The 27,315-nt window shown below is 34.6% G+C and overlaps 1 protein-coding gene across 4 annotated transcripts in view; it reads left to right on the plus strand.

Moving 5' to 3' along the window:
* The first annotated feature begins 1,329 nt into the window (after positions 1 to 1,329).
* The window catches only part of LOC131690942 (A disintegrin and metalloproteinase with thrombospondin motifs adt-2), a 41,295-nt gene continuing 15,309 nt past the window's right edge, over positions 1,330 to 27,315 (plus strand). The window contains exons 1-2 of one of the 4 annotated variants that reach the window (XM_058977027.1): positions 1,354 to 1,384; positions 1,591 to 2,095. In XM_058977027.1, the coding sequence (XP_058833010.1) occupies positions 1,913 to 2,095 (183 nt within the window). In that variant the 5' untranslated portion in view covers positions 1,354 to 1,384; positions 1,591 to 1,912. Of the gene's footprint in view, positions 2,096 to 7,794; positions 7,864 to 10,001; positions 10,048 to 27,315 lie in introns of those variants that run through there. The other 3 variants (XM_058977026.1, XM_058977028.1, XM_058977029.1) reach the window with 3 other exon arrangements.

Consider the following 27,315-nt stretch of genomic DNA (forward strand, 5'->3'; position numbering starts at 1 on the left):
TTATTCTTTGAAATGATTTTGGTGGCCCTGAAAGGGGCCTTTTTTCTAATGATCTAAGTGAGTTGCATTGTCTGGACAATATAGTTAACATGTTGCTCGTGTGGTAAGTGAACACCCACTGATACAAAACAAGCTCGCGTGACCTGTATAAATAACATTCCCGTATGTAATGAAATGCTTACATGCTCCTTTTTGACAGTTCTGCCTGAGATATGCTTGCAAATTTCGCATTTTCTTCGCTGTTTTCGAGGGATTTTTTGAAAAATTCTTTTTTGCTTTATTTATAGTAGTCGCACTAGTTCCAAAATTTAATACAAAATATGTGTACAAATTTCCAATCAGATGGTGCAAAAATATTTCGATTTCGATCAGTAGAACGGAAGATATTCGCATTTAAAAACTGGGAAAATTTCTCAACTGAAATTTTTGAAACGGGACTCCATATTGAAACGTTATGAGTATTTTACTTCAAAAAACATTTTAACTACGCATCCTCCGCCATCGAGTGCGGCATATCCCCCGCAATATTGATGCGGCATCCCTCTCAATTGTAAGGGAGAGATGCCGCACAACGACATTTTCTTCTGAAATTATAGATGACCGTGTTCATGATCAGAATGCCTTCTAAAAGGTCTAAACTATTCAACTTTCAACTGATACATGATTTAACAAAGCAAAAATCGGCCGATTTAAAAAAAATCGATTTTAATATGGTACGGAAAATTCTCGGTACTTTGTGATGCAACTGAACGCACATAATAATTAATAATATTTTTGAGGGTTGATAATAAGGATTATTTTACATCTCCAGTGTTGTAATTCTTCGAAAGACAAACTCGAATTGTCATATTACCGTACTAAAGTGACTCTATATACGAGATATAGAGAGTGTGGCATCTCACCCGACGCGGTATCTCTCCCAAAATTACCCCATGTGACGCGAAAACCCCGGCAACTTTTCATGGATTTATCCTTTCTGGGTTTATTATGGTAAGGCACTCCTAACGTAGTGAGTACGCACTTACCCGCTTTCCAGCTTTTTTTGTCAGCATACAACCAATCATCCCACAGGGATTTTATTCAAATAAATATATTTGAAAAATGACTATTTTGTACCCGTCTTACATTGGTAGTAAGGTCATGATTTTTTATTCATGTTTCATCAGTGACACCGTATATAAATTTGCATTCCATTCTTCAGCCGCCGTTGCATTCTTTTATTAAACCAGTCCATTTAGTATTTGTACAAACGGAGATGGCAGGGAGGGAAAATTTTTGTCTAGCGCAGAACTATTTCATACTGCTCGTTTTAGTTAAACACCAACCACCGAGGTGTTCAAACGTTTTCCCAACATTGCTTTGGTCACGTGGAAAAGGGTTGTCGGTAAACCTCGCGCGTCGAGCTCTAGTGCTTCTAAACAATAATAATTGTGGTTCATCTAACAGCCTTAGATGCATATTTTAGGCGTATCGTTGTAAAGAGTGGTACTAGGAAATAAAACAGAATCCACTCTTCATCGCATCGCATCGCAGATTATAAATTTTGGTATCATCGCCCTCTAAATATATAGTATATTTACTTTATGCTAGTTTGTATATTGGATATGTGACGCAAATTTGATTTTATCCGACAAGTGTAGTTCAAAATTTATCTCATCGAGTGGGTGGCCAATGCTTTGCGTTGCGAAGCGGAGTACCATTAAACCAAAAGCCTAATAACTCGTAATTGTACCGTGGAAAATGCGGTTGTAATGCTGCAGTGGTTCCGAAACCGTGGTGGTCACAGTGGTGAATAACGATACAAAATGGAAAAGTGACAAAATGAGAATTTTACACAAAGTTGCCTAGTTCCTATGTTCATAGAAAAGCGCAGTGCATTGAAATACCTGATTTAAGATATGTGCAAAGAAAAATGCAGCACCGGTATCTTCTGCTTCAGTCACTACTGCTGCTGCCTAAAGGGTGTTGCAGTGTGAAAATGATCCACATCGCTACCTTTCTGGCGATAATTTTCCTAGCGGAGCATGCGAGTTTAGTGGGATGTTTCCAATTAGATGTACAAAAAGTAAATCATATAGTATTGGATAAATTGAAGGTGAGATATATTTGATTATCAATTGGTTGGTGTTAAGTCATACCGGACTAAGTCGCAAAACATAAAAAATGAGATAATGACAACACTGGATAAAGAATTTCTTCAGCTACATTCAATTTTTGCCAGATTTGAAACATGTAACCATAAAAAAAATTATGGCAAAAAATAATTTCCAATTATAACGTAGAGGACGCTGCGATTCAAACTTTAAACCCGTTTTTCTCGAAATCAATATTTTATCACATAGTCCGGTCTGACTTAACACCGACCAATTACTAACGGTAAATATTGCAAAAACATTTTAGCTTAACAACAAATGATAATGATAATATAATGTTCACTCCTAATTCGTCATATAAATTGTTTTTTCTATTGCAATTTGTATTCAACAACTGAATTATCATTAATTTTCATTTAGTCCTTAGCTACGGTATTGTGCACGTTACCGTAAAACGGGGGAACATTGATCAATTTTTCTACAGTTTTTCGAATAACTCTTTAATTCAGGTAGAAAAAGTATATCATTCCAGGTTAGTAACTGGTTACATTTTTAAAACAAGTACTGGTACCCATAGATTGAAAACGTCTGAATTGCTTGGTAATTTATTTCGTTTTATTATAAAAATAAAATAAGTTTGTTGGAAATTTTCAATCGTTGTTTTCGGGGTAACTTTGATCAGTAAAAATGTGTATCGAAATGAGAAATAACGCTCCAAATGTTGTGTAAATTGCATATCAACAGGCGATTTCATGACCCGATATTGTGAAGGTGTTTTATTCCATTAATATACAAGGTATTGTTTGAACAGACTAAAACGATGCATGGAAGTTGTATCATTTTCGATTTGAATTTGTGTTCATAAAAGTAACATTAAATGACGAAATAATCGTTGCTAGTAGATGCTGAACATGTTTAGAATATGATTTGAATTTTATTTCGATGATTTTGTTAGACGGAATCATCTTATCGTATGTTACTGAAAAAAGTCTCATTTGATCAAACTTACCCTGGTGATCAAAGATACTCCGTTGTACGGCATGCAATCCCAAAAAATGGAATATTCATCTTTATCCAATGAGCTAAAAATAAGCACATCACCCTATATACACTAGGCATAGAAATTGTTCGTACAGGGAATGAAACAGATGTTAACGCATACATTTTTCAAATATGAATTCAAAGTTTATTGTTATATGTTTTTTAACCTTCGTGTACAAATGAAACACTGCATATTCAATGAATTGATTCTGTACTGCTAGGAAACTTCGTTAAAAATACATAAAGCAGACACCAAAAAATTGTCCGCACAAATTCCGTTCAAATCTAAAACTCTAAAATCAGTATCCTGTATGACCTCCCTTCGGCGCAAGGACACATTACAGTCTGTTCTTCGTCGATAGGCCCAATTTTCTAGTTGTTTCTGGGGAAATTTTTTTACCATACCCTCCACAATGACTGTTTTTAGTTGATTTTTGCTAGTAATTGTATGCTTCTGATTTTGAAGTAGAATACTTCTAACGTTTCAATATAGGGGCCCGTTTCAAAATTTTCTGCCGGAATTTTACCCGAGTTTTTGAACGTGAATATCTGCCGTTGTACTGAATGAAAAATTAAGATTATTCCTCTATCTTATCGGAAATATGTTCAACAATTTTGTATCCAATGCCGTAGGATGTACAATTACTAAAAATAACGAAAACGATTTTATGAAAGCAGTAATTATCTGATCCATGATTGGTCGGTAGAATTCGATGAAGCAGCGAGCGTTGTTAGAACTGCCCCTTTGTCAACGAGTGAACAGCAACAGGTATAAAAAGGGAACATAAGACAAAAATCGTTAGTTTGTGTTGCGACGTTGTAAGCGTAGCAGCGCAGCTGCTGCGTTTCATGTCAGCTCGCATTCTTCGGTGGTAGGTGGTAGGTAATACGTAAGTAATACACACGGAAGACACAATGATGAATTGATGACACACCGCAGAAAAAGCAATAATCTCTTTCTTTTGGTGCGAGAGAACCGCGCTTTCTTGCTCTTTAAATTATATGTAGCGTCAGGTACGTGTACAGATAAATTCACCACGGCGCGCGTTCTGGAGCCAAACTGGGAAAAAGTTTTACGAATTATTGATGTTTAGTTTATGTGCGGCTAGATGACGCAATTGGAATTTTACTTATTTTGTTTGCATATATCGCGGCTCAACAAGTGAAAAGCTCCATTAAAAGTAATGCCCTGGTACTGCTCGTTGTCAATTATCATACGTGAAAATTCGTGGGTTATTGAGAAAATTCCACTCTAAGAAACCTGCTTGGTTAAGGATTGAGCATATTATTATTTACGAAAAGATGGGATAAACGCGTCTAAGGAAATAGGATAATAGTATAATAGGCACTCATAACACTTTTCAAAATGATCAAAAACATGCAAGATATGCAATGTTTCAAAATCATTATAAATTACACTTTGGAAAATGGTCAGGGCAAAGCAAACTAAACGATTTCGGTTGACTTCTTGAAAAGCAAATCGAAAAAACAACATTTTTCAAACACATTGTTTGATGAACCATTCCATTTTCGTTGTTCGAGAATGAAACGATTTACTATCAGATTTCAAAGATTTTTCTTCAAAAATGCAGTATAGGCAACGACGTTGTTATATGTCTTTTACTCTGAATTTAGCATATACCCAGATATTTTGTCAAATATCATTCTATCTTTACAAAATATTAGATAATTGCCAACTGTTCAACAAAACCGGAACATATATTGCTAAGATTATTAGGCGCTTCAACAATTTTAAGTTTAGTTCAACTTTTTTGAGCCACATTTCTTGATGCTATGGTTGTCAATTTTCTCTTGACCAGACTTTTAATGTAGGAACTCTGAACGATGCATGGCAGTTTTGTCGATTATTAGAGAGTTGAGGCAAAATTTTGTAGCTCGTACTGTCAAATACAAACGTCCGTTTGACAGTACAAGTTACTGATTTTTGCGTCAACTCTCTAGTAATCTCTTGCCAAATCTAAAAAGATGGGTCAACGACATTACCGAATTAAGGTAGCATACATTTTAAGTTGTTAATACGAATGCTGCAATTTTTACTAATTTCTGAAAGGTTTTATTAAAATAAGTTATTTCGGTATTTCTAATGGAAATAGCGAAATAACGGTACAAGTATATACGATTCTCTACTGTTGCCAAATGAATTGATTCACTCTCATTTAATGCTCTTTTCAGGGTTACCATATGATGATAAATATGTTGGAATATTTTAGGTTTCGATGTACGTGTACCGATATTTCGGTATTTCCACTAGAAATAACGAAATGGCTGGTTTATAACCTATCAGAATATAGTCAAAATTGTAGCATTCGCATTAACAGCCTAAAATGTATTCTACTTCACTCCGGTTATGTCTCTGACATTACCCACCCATCTTTTTTCGCACCAAATAGTCCTTCTATTGCTTCACTGAGTTTAAATTTGGAGATTAGGAAGGATGAGGATGTATCTATTAGACGTTTCACAGCAATCATTCCTTTACCACCATTGAACTGTGTATCGGATCATTATCATGGACAAAATAAAAAACTTATTCCATTTCCTTATTTTTCCGGGTTAGCCTACCGATTCGACTTCAGATAACCAAAACGGTTCATCGTAGTATCAAAAAAGACAAGTTATCAACTCCATTCTTCTTTATTTCACGTTGAATTTTACATTCAACGTACAAACTAAGTTTTGATTTTCTACCGTGTCTTGGTGTCCGAAGATTTCATTTTAAAAGGCTTCTCACATTCAATCAATAATATTTAGGTTAAGGGGGCATTAATATTTGTAATTGCGGGCTATTTATCCTTCTCGTTTTTCAATTTCATCTTTAAATTGCTTGAATCAAATGGATATTTTGTGTGAGAAATCGCTATTTCTGAAAATTCGCTTATTTGTAAGGCTAACTGTCCAAAGCATGAAATCGAAAGAAGCCAATACTAAATTGATATGTTATTAACTTTAAAATGAATTAACAGTAACAAAATAATTAACATTATTCAAGTCAGTGAAAAGAACTTTTGGAAAATCAAGATTGAATAGGACATCTAAAGAACTAAAAATTGGCGTAAAGTGGCCCCCACAAAAAACATGTTAGCTTTTTGATTTATTGTTATGGATTATGCTCGTTATTTGTGTGTGAATGCAAATGAATGCTGCGCTCGTAAAAATAAAAGGGTATGTTCAAGAACTGCGTACCACACATCCAATAACCTGAGCCGGGAACTGGTGATGATCCTAACTAAACTAGATCGGATCAATGGACTGTTCAGGATTAGTAATCTGTACCGGATTCGGGTTCTGGGTCTAAATCGAAAGCAGGTACCTGGTACCCAAGACCTTTTAATTAAATTAAGTAGTTAGTGGTTGCAGATCTTCCTCCGTTTTTCATCCGCCTAAGCATCAAGATAAACCAACAACGAAATATAGAAATAGTCGTCTCTGGAACCACCAAAACCTTTAGTAACACAGACAAAAATTAGATCTACGAGCATGTTTAACCACTTTTGTACTGTTTTTGTAGGCATTTTGACAGTTGCCGTAATAGGTATATGATATGTTGTGTGGGGGTGTCCATCTTACTCGTGGTGTTCGTCCTCGACGCACTTCCACAACCTAATTCAGCTGACACACCAAAGACGATTTTCCACTTTAAGGTTCAAGTTACCTTTTTTAAGCATGTGTTAGAATTGAACGCTTGGTAGTGTGCGTAGAAAAATTTGTGTTCAGCTTTGCCACCGGATTATCCATTTAAACCTTTTTAAAACTCTAAAACAAGAATATCAGTCGATTTATTAGATCATCACGATTCAATTCATGCAAAATACCTGCTGGAAAAACCATCGGGTTAGCTAAATGGTGCTTTTGAAAAAGTGGCTGTGGTTTTTTTCATTGCGCAGTTGTGTTGCGTACCCCAGCTCGGTGTGGTAGTGTGATAAAAAATCACAGCCACTTTTTCAAAAGCACCATCCAGCTAAGCCGATGGTTTTTCCAGCAGGTATTTTGCATGAATTGAATCGTGATGATATAATAAATCGACTGATATTCTTCTTTTAGAGTTTTGAAAAGGTTTAAATGGATAATCTGGTGGCAAAGCTGAACACAATTTTTCTTACGCATACTACCAAGCCTTGAGGTAACTTGAGCCTTAAAAACTAGAGCATAGACTTGTAAGCTTCTGGATGTAAATGAACATGATAACAAGCGAATTTGATAAAAACCAATAATGGTAAAATAATTACAAAAATGAAAAAAGTACTGCTCAAATAAACTGTCAATGAACTCTATAAACAATACAATACCTACAACAATGATAATAAAATCATCATATTCAATGTTATCAGGGTTTGTCTGTCTGCGATTATTGCGCAAACTCCAAGCACGCTTTAAATGTGCCGGTACCAGTTTCACGTGCAGTACATCGGCTCGTAACACGCCGGGAGGCTGGAAACAAATGGTAGCAATGATAATCAATTCAGTACAAGATTAAAACATGCCCCATTTGATACGCCCGTGGCTGTGGTTGGACTCGGACAATATTTATGTTCATTCACCTGTGTCACGATGAGACCGTCGCGGTTGTTCAGCTGCGACCTGGATTTTAATTATATGCTAAGTTCATTGGGAACAATTAGTGCAGTTTGTTCGTGTGAGCCATGTCGTACAGTCATGGGTGGCTTACCCATCGATAATCGTGAATGGTTATTTTGGTACCCCGAGAGAGGTGATGTTTGATTAATGGAGTAAAGTTAAATATCCGCTTCAGTACTTCTTTTTTGTTTGGAGGGCTTCTGAAAGTGCCAGTGTTCTATGATGTATAAACACAGTACAAAATTCATTTTCCACTACTATTATAGATAGCCTGTTCCTAGTCCCTCGTTGTATTCAAGGAAATGACGCGTTTTGAACGGAATGGACGAAATTAAATGTGATATAAGCTGGCTCCTGAAGTTTCTTTCTGTTTTAGTTGTGATGGATTACATATACATAATATTTCGGTGTTTTATTATTATATTCATTTACTTACAACTTTCAGAGAGTTTTAGTGAGACGCGATGCTTCTTCCGTGTCAATAAAGAAGTTGGCCGATGGCTACCAGAATTCAGCAGATAAGTTGATCAAAAGCAGCAATCTAAATCTAAAATGTTTTAGTAGAGAGACCTGTGGCTATTGCTGGAAGTAGAATATAGTAAAAAATCGAACCTTCTATTTTTGAAAGACTTTTGAAAATAAATATGCGATTGTTATAATTCATTCTCCATTTTTTTTCAAATTAAAGCAAAACTATGACAGTTATAACTATGATTCTGATTCCGGTGGAACTACTGATGAACTGTCCAATCCTTCAAAATAGAGGATAAGTTAATAGAGATTTTTTTTATTTCGTTTATTTGACACGGCTCATAGCGGTAGCTTAACGGAGCCGTGGATCTTTTATGTGTTTACAATATGTAAAAAATAAAAATAAAAACAAATATTATTGTTTGTCCGTTGGATCTCGTGCGCGCAACTTTTTACGGCTCGTTTACTGCGTCATCGAGACCGTTTAATTCTCTCCTGTCCTCCACATCAAGGTCATCATCGTTAAAAGTGCCATGGTGCTCGCGACCAGATGTTCTTTCCTGCTTTTTGCACTTACGGGTGACCAATGTAAATCCGTCGTCATTCTTATTATCTTCATCACCGATGTTACTTACAGTTGTTTCAGGAGTGCTGGATGCTGATTTGGCAGTTGTCAATATGGACTGAACAGCTGCCACAAATTTGGCAACCGTTTGTGGTTCAGGTATTGGTATTGAAAATTCTTTTTTGGGTTGGTTTGCCGTGGATGCGTTGGCAATCGGTAGAGATGCATTCTCCTCTGTATCTTCCGCGCAAGGTTGTCCGTGGTGCGCTGTCTGATTACAATACTTGCACGTAGAAGTTTGCCCCTCATGGGTGCAAAACGTAGTTTGATTAATAGTAGCTTCGTGGGTTAAGTTTTATAGTCAAGTGGGAGGGGATAGGTCTTTCGATCCGCATCCTCACCACAAGAATACCGTTAGGTGTACCCGGGCAGTAATTTCTCCACGTATCACATGTAACGGATTCTACTTCTCCGTATTGCGACATGTATTTTGCAATTAGATCAGGAGGGGTACGTGGTGATAAGTCATGTAATTTTACATCTACATAGTCTTTTTCTACATAAACGGGAATCTTAATTCCAACTTTTTCACTTTCAGCCACGTGCTTCAAGTTGTTCTGCAAAACAAAACGTTCGGCTTGTGCTAACGTGTTGAATGATATGAGCACTACATTGCGAAGATGATGATACTGTAGATACATAACCTCCTTGAGCTTAAGCTGCATCTTCACCTTCAGCATGTTAATAGAGATATCATGACATCCGTTTTCAAAATGTCCATGAAAATAGTGAAGTATGAGCGAAGCAAAAAAATTCTCATGATGCACTATCAGTCTACTTTGACCAACTCATATTCTTTGTTTCATAGACGTTCTACTAAGAATTTCTGATCGTTGCCATAAGCCTTATGCTTAGTTCTGCAGAAAATAGTAAATCGTTCTACTATATCCAGTTTCTCTGGGTTTTGTTGGATTAGGTTTACAATAGATTAATTTTTTGAACTCGGACTAATAAAATTCAAAGATACGAACCCACCCGGATTCGAGAATATAAAAAGAACCCGAAACCGTTTGAACCCGAACATATAAAATTTAGAGAACCGAATCCATAAATTAATATTGGAGAAACCCGTTCTAAACCACAGTTTTTGAATATGGATATCTTAAAACCTTTCGAAGATGTTGAATTGAAGAACTAGAGCTCCTTGGTAAACTCTCATATAGATATTGAAAACACCGAAAAAGGAAGTAGAACCACTGACATCCAAGTAAAGTTTACAAGGTATGTAAACTGTGAATATAGCTGTGAATTTATTAAAAAAATTATTTTTGACGTTTTTACATAACCACATGAGCCATAGATCGTGTTCGTAGTTTCAGATGCGCCACCAAAGAGTCAACAATAAGTAAACGAAGTTTCCATTCCAATCCATTTGTGGAATTCTGACCACCTGCTTCGACAGACTTTGCTGCCGGTTATGTACATACATATGAACATACGGCAGCTGATTCATGAAAACAGTGTCTATGATGATGTTACTGATTGAATTCTGACCGTGGTAAAAGTTTCATTCGGTGATTGACTTTGGAAATTTAAGTATGAAATGAAAATCCCCAAACTAAAACAATGATATTTGCATAATTTGAATGTCAAATGCACCATCCCATCTCCGTTCATTGCTTTAGGCGCGGCGTTTCAGTTGGAATATTTCGAAGCGGATACAATGAACGTGTTCGGTTGATGTTAATATTAATTTCAATTGTATGCTTGGCTAAAGTAAATGGTCGAAATATGAGATGCGCAGCAATTATTATGTTTATAATTCACCAACAGACAGTTAGGCCGATACAAATGTTTTAAAAAATTATATCCAATACTTTCTTTTTTCTGAACCTTCCGCTTTGAGGGTTATATATAAATGTTTATTTATTTCCTTTTCCTCCTCCTATTTTCCTTTGACCGTTGTTGTGGACGTTTTCGCGGACGCATGGCGATTTCAGATAGCGGGGTGGAGCTGGTTGTTTTGCTTAAGGGGGGATAAGGGTTTCAACAAGAAAAAACGCTTTTAATCCACCTAACAGTGTGATGAGACATTTCTTATAACTCTTATCACTCTCTTCGTATATTATATCGTTTGAGAACATTTAGAACTTGATGTTTCGCGATGTTTTTGATAACACATACTACATGGGATAGTGGCAGGACTCAGAGAATCGCTCAAATCAGCATAGGACAACATCAGTGCTAGAAATCTCAAACCAAATCAATGGGAAAGCGAAAAAATGGCCCATAAAATAGACATACCAACGAATTATTGTTAATGCTCTGTTAATAAAATATCTAAATTGTGGTGGGAAATTTTCCTGAAGGGGTTATATATTTCGATTTTTTTGACTCAGTACAGTCAAAAAAATCGAAATTTTTTTAATCGATTTGAAGTTTATACTTTACTCAAATTTCCAACGCGACTGAGAACTAAGAAATCAACGCTTTTTCTTGAAAAGGGCGATACTAGCAGTGATACCATTCAAAGAAAATCAACAGTGAATATTTCCAGACTTGGTTTTATTTCCTATTTAAGACTTATGGTGTTTTTTGACATCCTAGCTTGCATGATTCAGTGATCGTAACCCAGAACTTCATAAAGTATTTGAAATTATTAAATTAAAATTTGTTTTTGCTATTGAAATTGACAAAATGATAGTATCGCCCCTTTGGCGATTGTTTACTTTTTCGGTCCCATCTATCAGCATTGAAGTATCGCCCTTACGTTTTTTACAACAACTACCGTTCTACACCACCGATTTCGTCCGTGTTTTTTCAATAGCGATCATTGTTACTATTTACAGCTGGTATCAGAAAATAACAGTTTCGCCTCTAAACTGCTAGCAAAAAAGTATCGCCCTGTTTGTTTGCATGGAGCGTGGAGGGCGAAACTTTAAATAAACAAACAAAAATACAGTTTCGCCCGTTGTATTTTTTGCTGTAGTTTAAGAAAGCAATATCGTAGAATCCAAATTTTAAGGTTATTTTGTTGCGTTTTAAAGCCATTCGCATGTATGAAAAAAGCCATATGTTTACATTTGTAAGTATCGCCCTTTTCACAAAAACGCGTTGAAATGAAATCGCAGCTCCTGATATCACGCTATCTCTGAAGTGCATGCGTGCATAGTTCCAAATTTTACTTTGACATCGACTTTTTCTAAAGGTGACTTCCCAGTAGTATCCTTGATTTGAATTATTAACGCTAATCCTAATGTCAAAGAACAAATAAAAACCTCTCGAAAACTAACCGTTTGGGAAAATCATCATCACGAAATTTTTCGATAACCTTCCGTCACTTGCGTAAATGCACTGGGTGCACAGTGCTCTGAAAATCTAGCGAAATCGTCTTAGGGCACCAGCGGGTCTAATTCAGAGCTATCTGCGCGGCGAGTTTAATCTGTAAAGAATACTAAAAATTAATTTCTATTCCATAATTTTCAGTTCAGCAATTCGAGAGATCGTGCTCACCGCAAGCCACGAAAAATAGACTACGTTGCGAAGCGATGGTCACTATTTATTAAAAATCACGTTTAAATAAAAAATAAACTATTAAAAAATTTCAAATAGTTTATAATTTTCACAAACTTATTAGGAAAAATGTATTAATAAGCTTTCGTAATATTGTGTAGGAAAAAAGCTGAAAATTTCAGTATTTTCTCTATCTGCAACATATAAACCCTCAAGTATACCAATTAATTGATATACGAATTGGAATAGGTTCGCCAAATTTTGGAAGAAGTCTATAAAATAACCCTTTGAAAGCTACCTAAAAATTGTTGTAGTTCGATGCAATAAAAACATCCCCAAAAATGAAATGTATCTATTAATGTGAAACACAGTGAATAATACATACAATAAAGACCCATTTTTATCAATCTCATGGTGTATTTTAGGCTGACAAAATGGGGACATTGACTAAATCGGGCAATTTTTTTTTCTTTATAATAAACCGAAGCTGTTAAAATATTCTTCCCGTCCCTTGATGTAGTCTGATAACTATTTCTGATTATGATGAACTTTTTATTTTTGCATATTTCCATCTTCATGATAAGGAAAACATGCTCAAGAAAGGATTTACTCGAATTCAGTCTTGTTCGTCTGCTAGAGCCCATCAAACATATGTTCATATTTGGCTGATAAAATCGGGGTTTCAATGTATTATAATAGATATTCAGCATTCGAAGAAGTTTCTTGTCAACGAGTGTAGAACGACTTTGTTTCTACTTACTTGAAGTCAGCGGCGTAGCCAAAAATTCGGTTTGGTGGGGGTTTGGTGAAAATCGATCATACTGTCCAAACGGCATAATTCCGAAAGTGTAATTTTTGAAGTTTTAAAATTATGCAGAATTACTTTTTCAGAAAATAGTGACAGAGTTCGTATCTTTAGCGAAATTTTTGAGACTTTATTGTAGTCATGAATATTAACCTGAGAAAATTCACCATAAATACTTCTTGGACGATATACCGTCAAAATTGTTTTATCAAATGATGCGCTGTTTAACGTTTGTAAAACTCATCGAAGATACTAAACCTCCGAAATTGGCGGTTTCAAAATGATGCTATCTTGACCTTAAATTACTTTTTTAAAACATTTGACCTATACTATGGTCATATAACAAAAATTAAATGCTCATCAAAATCGATCAGAGCCTGCTAGAGTCGAATGGAAATCGTCATTTTTCATAAATTTCTCTCTACATTCGGAAAGTGTTATCCTCGTTATTAATATCATATTACGTTTTCGTCTCAACTCGACGTATTCCCAAAATAAAAACCTGTTTTAATCCACCTAGTGGTGCAATTGTGCTTGTCTCATTTGTCCAGACTACGATTCCATGGCTGGTTATATTCAATACAATGGTGGAAATGAATATTACATGTTCAGTACGATTTGCACATACATACAATGGATCGACAGCCACGATCTTGAGATACTATGTGATACTGAAACATCGCTTGAAACCAGCGGCAGATCATGGAGAAAGATCCGGGAGGTCTAGGTCCTGCCGAAATTTTTCAACTTGTTAAGAAATTTTAAACTAGTTTTAATTTTCAAGTAGCAACCCCTCACTGCGTACCCCCCTCGGGCCGGTATAATTGAAGATTTTTAGAGTGATTGCATAACCTTTCTATATGAGAAAGGCAAAAATGTACCAATGTCTAAAAAAGTCAATTTTTGTCAAACATCTCAATGTTTCATACATTTTAAAGTCATTTGGCATTAAAAATACAAATTTGATTTTGAAAATTTTTCATTTCAGTTTATATGGAAATTTGCTGCGTGATTGCACTCTTCAACTCGTAACCCCGGAACCGGAAGTCCAATCAATAAAAAATTCAATAGAAGCCGATGGGTACCTTTCATTTGAGACTAACTTTGTGCAAATCGGTCCAGCCATCTCTGAGAAACAGAGGTCACATTTTTTTCCACATACACACATACACACACAAACATTTTCCGATATCGACGAACTCAGTCGATTGGCATATGACACTCGGCCCTCCGGGTCGGGATTAGATTGACGAATTTTAGAGTGAATGAGAAAGGCAAATGTTGAAAGTTATGCATTTTTTTTTGGTGAGCAGTTCTATGTTTCATTAAATCAATTTTAACTTCGCTTCCTATTAAATAAAGATCCTTATTACAGTACATCTCTACAAAAACGAGCTCAATTTGAAAATAAATCTGAGGATTATGATTGATTACAGAACTCTGGAATTTTCTATTGGACTGTTTTCAGGCAGGAATTTGATATTGATGCTATTAGGCAACTGTGAAATCAAAACCAATAGATCAGTTACATATCAGGACCCCATTCCGACAATTTATCAAAAGTCCTCATGGTGTTTACAACAACAGGTTATCAATCTACGGATCAGATAATTGTTATTGTAATATTGAATTAAATCAGTCTGCATCAATAAATTTTCAACTTCAATCCAATTTTTTTTGTTGGGTGTGGTGGGGGGGGGGGGGGGGAGTTGTATGGTGGTAAACCCCAAAACCTTCTCTTGGTTACGCCGTTGCTTGTAGTTATTTATTTCGCTTTTCGTTTTCCGATATTTTTCAGATCGATCCGAAGGTTATAAGTTAGAAAAATTGCAGTCAGAAGGTTCGTACAAATGAACATTTTTGCACTGATAAGTTATCAAGTTCCTTCCAGACAACTTGGGAGTGTTCGGTGATTATTTCTAGCGGTTGTAGATAGAGAAATGAAATACAAAATTCGTTTTATCGAAATAATGTTTGGTTTATTTCAATGGATTATTACTATATTGAACAATAAATAGGCGACAAAGAGTAATCCACAAACAACAATCCATAACTTTTAAAGTATTCAAAATAGATATTTCATGTCTTCAGTAAAGTTATTCGCAAAAGTAAGAGCTACAAATTTGCTGAAGGCATCATTTCGATATAATCACTACCAAGAAAATTTGTGAAAATATCGCACTAATAGGGGGATTAATTAGTAAAAGCACAATACCAAAAGAAAGGGCATATTGCCTTTATTAAATTCTTTGAAGATACTATAGACCTAAAATAAGCCGTTTTGGCGTTAATAATAGATTACATGCTTTTGATCATGTTTCTGGCAATGGTAAATGATAAAAATCTTTCGTCCGCATTTAATGTTAAATATCTCTTTTGATAATAGTCCGATTTCAACAATCTATAGCTTGTTCGAAAGGTATTCGTTGAAGCTTTTTAAAAATATATATATTGTTAATCTATTTTGTCAATTTCGGCAGATAATTAAAAAAAAACTGCAAAAAACGCCATTTTTACGCATTCAAACATTCATATCTTGGAAACTAAACATCAGAATCAAAAACAAATTAATAGCGTTCATACTGTTTTTTAGTTCTTTCATTTAAAATTGGTTTGGATAAGATCGGTTCAGCCATTGCTGAGAAACACGAATGAGAATTTGTCCGTTACATACACACACACACACACACACACACAGACACACACACACATACAGACATTGTCCCAAATCGTCGAGCTGAGTCGATTGGTATATAAGACTCGGCCCTCCGGGCCTCGGAAAAAATCTTGAAAGTTTGAGCGAATTCTATACATTTCTTTTATAAGAAATGTAAAAACGTTTTGAGAATTTTTTTGGAGCTTTGGGTGAAGCAAATTGACCAAAATTTTTGCGTATTATAAAGTATTTCAATAAAATTGTAATTTTGTTCATCCAAAAATATCGACAAGCGACTCGGTGATGAAACTTTTTGTAGAATGATTCTGGAAAACACATGATTTGCGGTGTTAACTGCGATTCAAAAACTACTTAACCGATTTATTTCAAATTTTGTTGAGTTTTTGAGGTAATTTTTCAATAAAGGGCGCTTTTTACTCATTTGAAATAAAAATTGCTATCTTTCTCGAAAAATTCCGCCATTTTATGAATTAAAAACTCCCTTAATCATAAAAATTATCTTGAAGACTCAACGTAGAGGTTAGGTATTTTTTACACAGAATGTGTATGCAAAATTTAAGTTAATTTAGAATGGCAGTTAACGCCGCAAATCTTGTTTTTTTCATAGACGTTTTACAAAAAGCTTCACACCGAGTCGCTTGTCGATATTTTTGCATGAAAAAATTACAGAATGTTATTGAAATAGTGCATTATAATACACAAAAGTTTTGGCCAATTCGCTTCACCCAAAGTTGCAAAAGAAGAGATTTTTTTACGCTGAAACCCTTCCCATCTAAACAATTCAAGCAAACATTACTCAATTAACCCAGTATTGCCCAACTTATTTTTCACACGCACCACAAATTGAGTTTTCCGATTGAAAAAAAAAGATATGGTCATTCCAGTGAAATTAGTTTTCTACTAATAGTAGCTGATATAATAAGGAACAACCAGTGAAAATTTCAGATTAATCGATTAATTGGTTCCTGAGATACAGGGCCGCCGAGAGGGTGGGGGGCGGTGTTGTTTCCCCCCGGGCCCGGACTTTTGAAGGGGGCCCGAATTTTTAACAGAAAATAAAATTTTGACAAATACTTTTTCGACAAAAAATTATTTGAGAATACAATTAAAAATTCAATACCTTGAGGTAACTAGAATAGCGAAAATTTTAAACTACTGCATATTTGGTATCAACTATGTTTATACCAACCTAATTCTCGCATCGAAACAAGATCAGGCTCGAGCGGGCATAGCGGAATTTGTACATTGAATGTCATGTACGCAGCTCACCTGGGTTCGAATCCCAACTCCGCACACAGGAATAGAGATTTGTTATAAGAAAATTCCTAACCTGAATGAAGAAACGAATGACCTTAAGGTTAAAATGTTTGTTATAATCAGATTATTGATTCAAAAACATTGATTAATTTTATTGCTTGAAGAAAAGTTACAAACTTATACTTTTCATGTTTCTCATCTTGTTGAGCGCTGACAGAAAAAAACGATTTGTCCTCTATTTCGAACCATCGTATTTTAAACAGCTATCACTTTCTAGCACAGTCGGCAAATTTCTTAGTTACTTCATGGACTTTAATCAATTAGTTCTATACTTAAGGAAAAACTTTGATTTTTGGAAATGAAAATGCAAAAAATAGGATTTCTCGTACTAATATCCATACAAATTTCAAATGCAACACGGGATGCCACGACCTAATATTCTGCATAGTTTCTTAGGACCCCAGAAGAACAAAAAAGCGCTGTTTTTTTAAAAAAAATATTGGAAATCTTTTCTTAACACCACCACAAACATATTTTAGTCAAAAATGAGTAAAATTTGTTAGTCTCGATCAAAATTCAAGATGTCCTTATTTCGCTTTCAGCCCATTTGGTAACCCTATTGTTAACAAATGCAAAACCATACAACTAAATGTGAACGGCACAGAAAGGTGGAGTGCTTTACCAAAACATTACACTCTACGGTGAATGTGAAGAAAATAAGATATTTTTCCTCCTAGTGCTACGAGCTACATAAGAAATAAAACAGTGCATATTTATTTGTTTTTAAGCGTTTTATACAATAAAAAGCAATGGAAGCGTTCCAAAATTCTGTCGAGTGATCACTTTAATTCGAAATTATAATTGATTTCAACGGGTATGCGTTGTGTCTTTTGAAGTCTATCCCCTGCCCAGTAAAATTCTGCTGGTCAAAGTACCACTAGAGGCGGTAACCCTACCTCTATTTGAGAGCTCAATTGGTCAAATGAGTCATCAAAAACTCTTGATATCTAAAAGAATTCGAAATTAATCCAACAATTTAAATTTAAAATTTAATATATTTGGTTTGCCGTTCATTGATACAAAATCTATAAAAAATCATATTAAGATACGAGATGATACCGAAACATTTTTGTAAAGGGGTCATACTCAAATGACGTAGCTTTTTTCGTCGATTTTAGACTACCAATTCCCCCCTAGCAAAGAGGCCAGGGATGGAAAAAAAGATTCATTGTACAATTCTTTCAAATACGGCCTTTTATCAACATTTTCATTATAACAGTAAATTGCGTATACAACATGCCCCTTCCGTGACGAGTATAGTGTTAATAGTTTTGTTTTGGATTTTTCATGTCATGGAGAATGAAAAGAAGATCTCTCAGTTCACAATCCTGCAGCTGCCAATGATTATAATAAGCATACGTTCAACAAAATTGCTAAATTGCGTTTGATTGATTTCGAAGAGAAAATTTAACTCTGCTACCAAACTAAATCAACTAGTTAGCAAAATTAGCTAACTAATGTAGCAAGTTAAATCCGCATACAAAATCTTTTCGTTTTGGAGGAGTGAGCGTGAGATTTTGAACGTCGCTTCCTGAACGTAACGATTTTATTTTTGAACTATTTTCTAGAAATTAGTTATAACGTTCTTGTAAAATATTCTAAGATGTTTTTATAGGATTATGAATGTTTTCGAAATCAGCGTAGCGTAAAATCCAACCAAACCCCTTATTTGAAATTTGATTCATGTTTCCTATTTTTTTTATTGTGGATTGTATTTGTATTTCTACAAATGTAAGGTTCTGCCTTTTTATCTATTTGCATACTTTTATTTTATCCATCTTTTTACGTTCCTTACTTTTCCTTTTTTTCTATTGCTATCACTATCACTTTCTTTAATTTATAGTTTTTTCTTTGTTATTTAATTTTATTCGCAATTGGGGGAAAATTCTGCTTTCTTTTTTTTCTCTTATTGTTTCATATTTTAATACCCGCTTTTTATTTGATTCATCTAATTTTTAGAATTTGTCTATTTACTACATTTATTCTTGTTATAGCCTTTTTCTATTTCCTTTTTTCATATTTTTTTGCGTTTCCTAAAGCAATTTTATTTATTCAAATTCATTCCAATTTGTCTTATTGTTTAATTTTTTACCTTTCTCTTATTTTCTTCCTCGTTTTCTAGTTTTTAGCTTTCCGTTTATCGTAGTTTTTTTCCCATTGTTCATTTAATATAATTTTATTTATTTCTTATACCTTTTTCTTAAGATTCGTTATTTTTATTTTTTCATGTTATTTATTTAACCTATTTTGAAAGTACTTTTTCTGTTGACCATTAATTTTTTTTTATTTTCCCAAAAAAACATTTATCTTTTCTTGACACTATGCGCACTGTTTCTTAATTTTACATTTAGTTCGTTGTTTGAATTTATATCAAATTTCATTTCTAGTGCTTTTTCTATTCTTTAAATAATATCCATTTTATTCATTTTTATCGTGCTAATATCTTCATTTTTGTGTTTCTATAGTATACCATATTGACTTTTTTCTACTATTTTTTGCCTTCCATTTTGTCTGTTTGCTCCGTTTTTGTTCAATACTTCCAATTTTCTTTACTTTTTCGTCTTTTTATCATTTCAATTTTCCAGATTTTCAAAATTTTCTGGTTCGTTCATTTTTTAAATTTCTCTATGATTATTTTATTCTTGTCTTTTATACATACTCCTCTAGTTTTATGCATTCTTAACGTTTTATTTTATTTCTATTGCTTTAAATATGTCTTGTTTTTAAAGTTAAATAAATTTTATTTTTCTTTATTTATCGGGTTTTTTCAGTTTTATGCATTTTTTATATTAATGTTTGTATTCTTTTTAATAGTTTTTATTCATTTTCATTGATTCTAAAAAAATTTCCTACTTTCCTATCGATTTTTCATTATTTTCACCATTTGTTCAATAATATTCGACTTTTTTAATCTTCGCAATATGTTTTTCTAGTTTCCTGTTTTCCTTTATCAATTTTTTATTGGCTTTGTTTTGATTTTTCTCGATTAAAATTTTTCTGACTATTGACATTAATTTGCTTATTTGGTTGATTTTGTTGTTTTAGCTCTTTTGTACATTCTTTTAATATTTAGTTTTCCTATTGTTTTTTTATCGTTTGCCGTTGATCACAGCTTAAATATTTTTATTTTTTGTAATTACTACATTTTTAATCTTGCCATTTCTTTATTTTTATAAATACTAGTAACAAAAATGGCGCTTTTGAAAGTCACCAAAACTGTCGAAGAGGTATTAAAAACTCCCAAGGCATGAAAACGCTATTTTTTCCTTCATTGGCACTACAAACAACTAGAGCAAAAAATGGTACAGTGTACTATACATAATATCAGTGAACTCCAATGGATTTCAAACATTGACTTTTTTGTACTCAGGCAATAACAGTGGTGGGGGGCCGTACGTTGGACCCCCCGGGCCCGTATTTTCTCTCTGCGGCCCTGCTGAGATATCGTGGTCCCCGCGAATGAACTTTTCAACAAAATACAACTCCGAGATAATCGAGTTTTACTGTCGGTGCAGCGAGTCAACAATCAAGCGTATCAAACACTACGCACCGCCTACGAGTGGTCAATGGGTAGCGGTCTATGAATCGCTGTAAAGCGGACCCTACACGAGCAGAAATATTGACAATAAACCAATTATTGATCAATATACTGATCGTGTAAGGACACTATGAAAATATCGATTCTGTAGAATTCAAATGGGATTGACGGATTGAAGAAGTCTTGTCAATATTAACTCAAGTTTTAGTATTCCAATTTTATTAAAATTTTAAGAAAATTTTCCTCAGCGTATGTAGTTTGAGAATATCTAATTTACAAAAATTCGATTTTTTTCATCATGACAAAAATGTGTAACCCCTTAAGGGAAAATTGAATAAAAACAAACCATAAACACCGGTTTAACCACTCTAACTTCTCTAAACGTAATCTGTAAGAGCATATGAGCAATATTAACTCATTGTTAATGCCTGTTCTGCGTTATTGCTTTAGTAATATGAGTTATTCTTAGCACCTACTATATATAGTAGGTTGGCCAATAATGGGTTAATCAAAAGTTTAGATAAGAAAGGGATGCTTCAGTTTTTCGTTTTAAATAATTTTTCAAAAAGTGCAATTTATAATAGTGGTTTAATCTTCTTCCAAATTCCAAATTAAAACTTGAAAGTTCACTAGTATTTTTTAGATGTTATCCGAACCTTTAGTTAATTGGATAGTTTTCGTTGCGTCGAGGCGGCACACGAACCACTTTTTACAAAAAGCATAAAAACCGGTCAAAGATGAGTGTCATATACCATTAGACTCAGTTCGTTGAGATATGAAAATGTGTGTGTGTTTATAACGTATGCGGAATAAAATTTGGACAAAATCTAAAAGGCATTTTTTTGTAGAAAACTCTTTATTGAATGTTATCTCTATATGAAAACATTTGTCAGCTTATTAACTTAATGTAGAAAAAAATTTGAGCCCATTCGAAAAGGTTTATGACAGTTTGCAGGATCTTTTTGCAAAGGAGTTCAAAAAATTGATGTTGGCATATTCTTAATTTCTTTCTTAATATTGACTATCATGTTTGTTAGTTTTATGTCGAAAATTATTGGCATATACTCTCTGCTTCAAATTATTCCACAAATCCTCATTTGGACGCAGTTGTGGTACATTTGGAGGGTTATCAGCCTTTTGTACAAAAAGTATGCCATAATCCTCCAATGCGCCAATACTTCTTTTTGGCATAATAGCTAGGTGCCAGATTAGACGTTCACTGCCATTTTGGTCACATGGTATCTCCTAGCGGGTCGAAATTAACACTGAATGTTTAAAATAAGTGTGCCTAGAGTATGACGTTTAGTATGGTGCCTTGCACAGGGTTGCATTTTTGTTTTAATGCTGGAAGCGTTGTCCAAATTTCATTCCGCATACGTTAGTAAGGTTAAAAAGAATCACAAGGTTGGTCTGTAGTGCATTGGTACTGGATGGACCTTCAGCCTCTTTTCAAGAAGCACAGTCAGGTTTAACTTTCCACTTGAGATATGGGAAGATTTGGGGTAAAACGGGTACACATGTTTCGTGCGGCCATTCTAACTATCTTCAATCGATTTCCCAGAATTTTTTGCATTAGAAATACTACTTTTGTTCAACCGCATTCAGCCTCTTTCTGAAATATAGAGCCTGGTTTGACTTTATACTTGAGTTATGGGAAGAATTGGGGTAAAACGGGTACATACGTTTCGGGCGACCTGTCTAACTATATTCAAACGATAACCTGGATTTTTATACATAAGAATCATCACTTTTGATCAGCCGCATATAGCCTTTTACCGAAATATAAAGCCAGGATTAACTTCAAACTTTAGTTTTGCGGAGAATTGGGGTAAAATTGGTTTATACGTTTCGTGAGATGATTCTAAATGTCTTCAATCGATTTTCTGGACTTTTTACATAAGAAATATCAATTTGTGTCAGCCGTTTCCCACTTTCTTTCAGTTTTGAAAATAAACTCAAACGAAAAGGAGAATTGGGGCAAAACGGGCATGATAGCGTACCGTGCGGTCGTTATAAATACAAGCAATCAATTTTTCAGCCCTTTTTACATAAGAAAAACCTTACCTGGTAAACGACATAAGAATTGCTTATTATTTGGAACATTACGACCGAAACCGCGATTTTCACATGATAAAACGCGTAGGCATCTGTGCGACCATAACAATCAGTACACTGAGGGTTTTCTCCACCATCCACCATCTCCGAAATTGCGTAACGCCAAGACTTGGAAATAACTTTAAAATGTACAACAGCTCTACGGTCATGCTTGCAAGATTTTTGTTATAGGACGATTAAATTTGAGCTGTTTCCCTCAGTACAAGTCTCTTTGCGCGGTTTAATGGTTTGAAAGTGAGCGCGAGAAGTAATGTTGCACAAACACCTATTCTTTTAAAGCATTTCCATTTTCTTTCGCACGGCTTCAGGGTCCTACGCTGATCTTATTAATCAACGAACTAACGAAATAAGGAAAGTGAATCATTTTCGCAGATCAGATGACAGTTTGACATGTTAGCGATTTATACAAAAGATTGAATATTATGATTTGTATAAATGTTAACCTAAACCAAACATAGTAGGGGAGACCGAGGAGGGTTGAAACAATTTTTTTTTGTTAGATTTTCATCGTTGCAATGTATATATTGTAAATTGTGGATCAAGCTGTAGTTCTCGAGCTAGGAGAGTTGAAACACCTTGTTTCAACTATCCTCGATGCAGAACATCTAATCTTATGGCAATGTTATAATCACATTAACGTTCCTGTACTAATAATTATAATCAAGATTCTTCTTTCCTGAATTCACAACCGTGATCAACATTCTCAGTTTTTTAGTTATAGCCACATAATACACATTTGTTCTAATTGTTTATTCCTACCACCTACTGAAGCTTGGAGCGAAGTGAGCATAATTCAAATGGAACCAAATACTACCGATAAGGATACCAAATTAACTGTTTAAACCATAAACCCGTATCACTTGTAGTCATAAATAGTATCACTGGTCATATCAACCATTTTAATCAATGCAGAATGCTCCAGGGGAAGCGCTGTTGAAAAATAATACATAGCCAAATCAATTTCTTGATTCTACAGTTATAAGATTAGGTAAAGTATCTTATTTTACTGTTAGGATCAGTGCAGAAATTCCTGCATTTGTGGCCAAAATCTAACAATAATTTTCACAATAAGTGTAAATTTATACCTATCTACACTGTGCAAAATTAATGGTAAGAATGCGTGTCATTTTAGGGAATTATGTGGCTAAAAATTGGGTCGCTTAATCCATTTCAGCTATCAGTTCCCAAATTCTATAATTCTGTTTTCGACTATTTGTATGTAAACTCATTTGAAGGCGTTGGTCGTTAATAGTAGCAGCTGATAGCAGAAATGGTTGGTAAACCAGTAAAAATCACAAATTTTTCAACAATATGAAGTTATTTGAATAACTAATTTGTAAGCTTTATTAGCTACAGGATTTCAAAAAATTGATCACACTATTTTATTTTTGTGGGCTAAATTGCCGTTGACCCTTTGTGTTACTTGTTAACCTGATCCAATCTGGCTACCCATTTCATACCATTTTGTGTGGACAACAATTTTTATTCCGCAAATTTGGAAATAAAGTTCATTAATGTCTTCTCTTTTAGTCCAGTTAATCGAAATATTATTTTGAGATTATTCACTTCACTTCGCGATTAGAATAATTTTATCATTGGTAGACAGCCTCTGGCATGAAAATCGAAGCCAGGGGCTGTCTACCCAAACACGCTATTTCGTTCCCTTCGCAATTTTTGTTACTTGTACCTATGCTTCTACGAGCAACATTAATTTGCATAAAATATATGCCACATGCATCTAATAAACTTGCCAGTAGAGTTCATTGACCAAGTGTGAACCTTAAGTTAAAATAGAAAAAATAAAAGTGAAAACATCAGCTTATTTCAAACATATTCATGAAACAAACGACCGTCATCCATAGCAATCATTTATTCACGAATTTCATCCGACTGGTTTCAACCTAGGCATAGGTAAGCACAATGCAGACTGCTGTACCTATAGATCAGTTCTCAGAGCGCGTTAATTGTTCTACATATATTCAAATTTTCATTGTCACAATAAGATCATCACAATGCATTCGACACAGTATAGCCAATGGTGGTCAGCTTTAGTGACAAATTCCCATAATAAATGTTAACGATGAGCAGTCTTTTGTTTTGATGGTCACTGGTTAGTTCAAAGTTCGGAGGAACTAAAAAGAGTTATGGCATGGTAACGTGAATTTTGGGAGTCCCGGAAAGAGAAATCGTTTTTAGCCAGAATTTTGTTATAAATTTGTTGCTTTATTTATTTAGGTTGTTTTTTGCTTCTGTTGGTGTTTGAACTCAGCATATGTAGTTTGTTTTTGTTGCTACTCACGATAGGGTTTCGTTCACGGAGCTAGCGTGGGAGCTTTTTCCCCGCTGGTATATAGTTGACTATGAAAAAACATTCGAAACGACTAACGTACTCCTTGTATATTTCTCCTGTCACAAACACTTTCAGATGTATGAAACTTTTTCCCTGTATTTTAACTTGATCATTGGCACATACTTTTTTTTCAATAAAAGGGACTTTTACCAATTTGAAATATAAATTGCTATTTTTTAGAGAAAAATTCCGCCATTTTATGGGTAAAAAAACCCCAAAATTGAAAAATTATCTTGAAAACTCAACGTAGGGGTTAGGTATTTTTTACATTGAATGTGTATGCAAAGTTTGAAATAAATCGGTTAAGTAGTGTTTGAATAACTGTTAACACCGCAAATCGTGTTTTTTTTCCAGAGACGTTCTACAAAAAGCTTCGTCATCGAGTCGCTTGTCGATATTCTTGAATAGAAAAATTACAGAATGTTATTGAAATGATACATTATAATGTACACAAGTTTTGATCAATTCACTTCATCCAAACTTCTAAAAGATCGCAAAGAAGTGTTTTTGAGATATCACGTTCACCGCAACGGTACTTTTCAAAAAACTCCATTCCGAGATAATTGCGTTTAAAGTTTTGTGTTAACTTCATTCGTGGAAGAACCGGCGCGTTGCAAACGGCTGTAATTTAAAATATAGTGCTCCGATCTGGATGAAATTTCGCACAGATATTCTCCAAAGTATGTACCTTTAGAATGCTCAATAATTTTTTTTTATGTTTAGAGTTGCAACTTTGTATATAACCTCTTAACACAAGCCATGCGTTATTTACAACTTCTCCAAAGACAGCAATCATGTATTATTCATTATCATAAAGGTATATCGTAGGATATTGAAATAAGTCCTACTTTTGTAGTGATACTTGACAAAAATATTGAATTTGATAAAATGGCAATGAAAGAATGCAAAATTGTGATTTTTAATTTAACAGCTGTGTAGTGGAGAATACTGTAATAAATGAGACAATATTGTTACAAAAACAATTTATCACAATCACTTGTCGAACCTCGGCTTATAATTAACTGAAACAGTATTGTTGCTGTGTATTGATTAACTTCAATGACTCTTTACGTCAACATTTTTTTTATTTCAATGTTAACGACGTTACTTTATATAGTGGGATTTACTCGATGGCTACTCGTATAACATTCAATCTTATTCGGACTGATCCTGGCTGCGCTACAGTTTAAACATTTATAAACACACCTCCACCTAGTGGTGCAATTGTGCCTTTCTCATTTTTCCAAAATATAATTCCATGGCTGGTTATGTTTGTTTTAATTATGGAAATGTCTAGTATATTCTTAGTACACGTTGCATTTACACACAATGGCTCGTCACGAGTCTGATGAGCTACGTGTCGACGGTGAACCACTTGAAACAAAAAAATATAATAACTAATTTTATCATGCGGTGGTGGGTATGTGAGGAGGGTGAAAAACCCACGCACGAACTACTTCCCAGCTAAATTTGTGATGCCTTGTGGTATAGTGGTTGTATAATGATGATGAGGTTTAGAGGGGGGAGGTATGAAGGATGGATGGGGTGCTGGTCTGAGGGAGGTGTAATAAGGAGTGATTTAAGGGGTGTTTAAAGTTGCGGGGAGGGGGAGCGGTGGCCCGTAAGGGGGGTAGCCCCTCTCCTTGCACCCTTAGCTACGCCCCTATGAAACCCTATGTCAGGCGAAGAAAAAAAATAGTCGATCCGGGCCGGGATTTGGCTGGCGATTTTCGGAGTGATTATATAACTTTTCTATATAAGAAAGGCAAAAATGCACCAAGATCCAAAAAAGTCAATTTTTGTCAATTTTTTCTTTCAAGATTACATCTCAACGTTTCATGCCTTTTAAAGACAAGTTGGATCAACTAAAAATTCAATAGCTGCTTACGGGAGCGCTATACCGTTCATTTAGAAGCAAGTTTGAGCAATTTTGTTCAGCCATCTCTGAGAAAAGTGAGTGAGATTAGAAAATACATATACACATATAGACACAGACACACATCTACACATACAGACATTTTCTGATCTCGATGAACTGAGTCGAATGGGACATGACACTCGGCCTTCGGGGCCGGGATTAGGTTAACGATTTTTGGAGTGATTGTAAAACCTTTCTATATGAGAATGACAAAACAATCTATGAATGCCCCGAACTAGGGTGATGAGCCTATTTTCGCTAGGTTTTTATTATCACCTTACCCATTGAAGACGTTGGTTAGAGCTCCAAATATTGC

This window comes from Topomyia yanbarensis, chromosome 3 (assembly GCF_030247195.1).
Source record: "Topomyia yanbarensis strain Yona2022 chromosome 3, ASM3024719v1, whole genome shotgun sequence".
Taxonomy (NCBI): domain Eukaryota; kingdom Metazoa; phylum Arthropoda; class Insecta; order Diptera; family Culicidae; genus Topomyia; species Topomyia yanbarensis.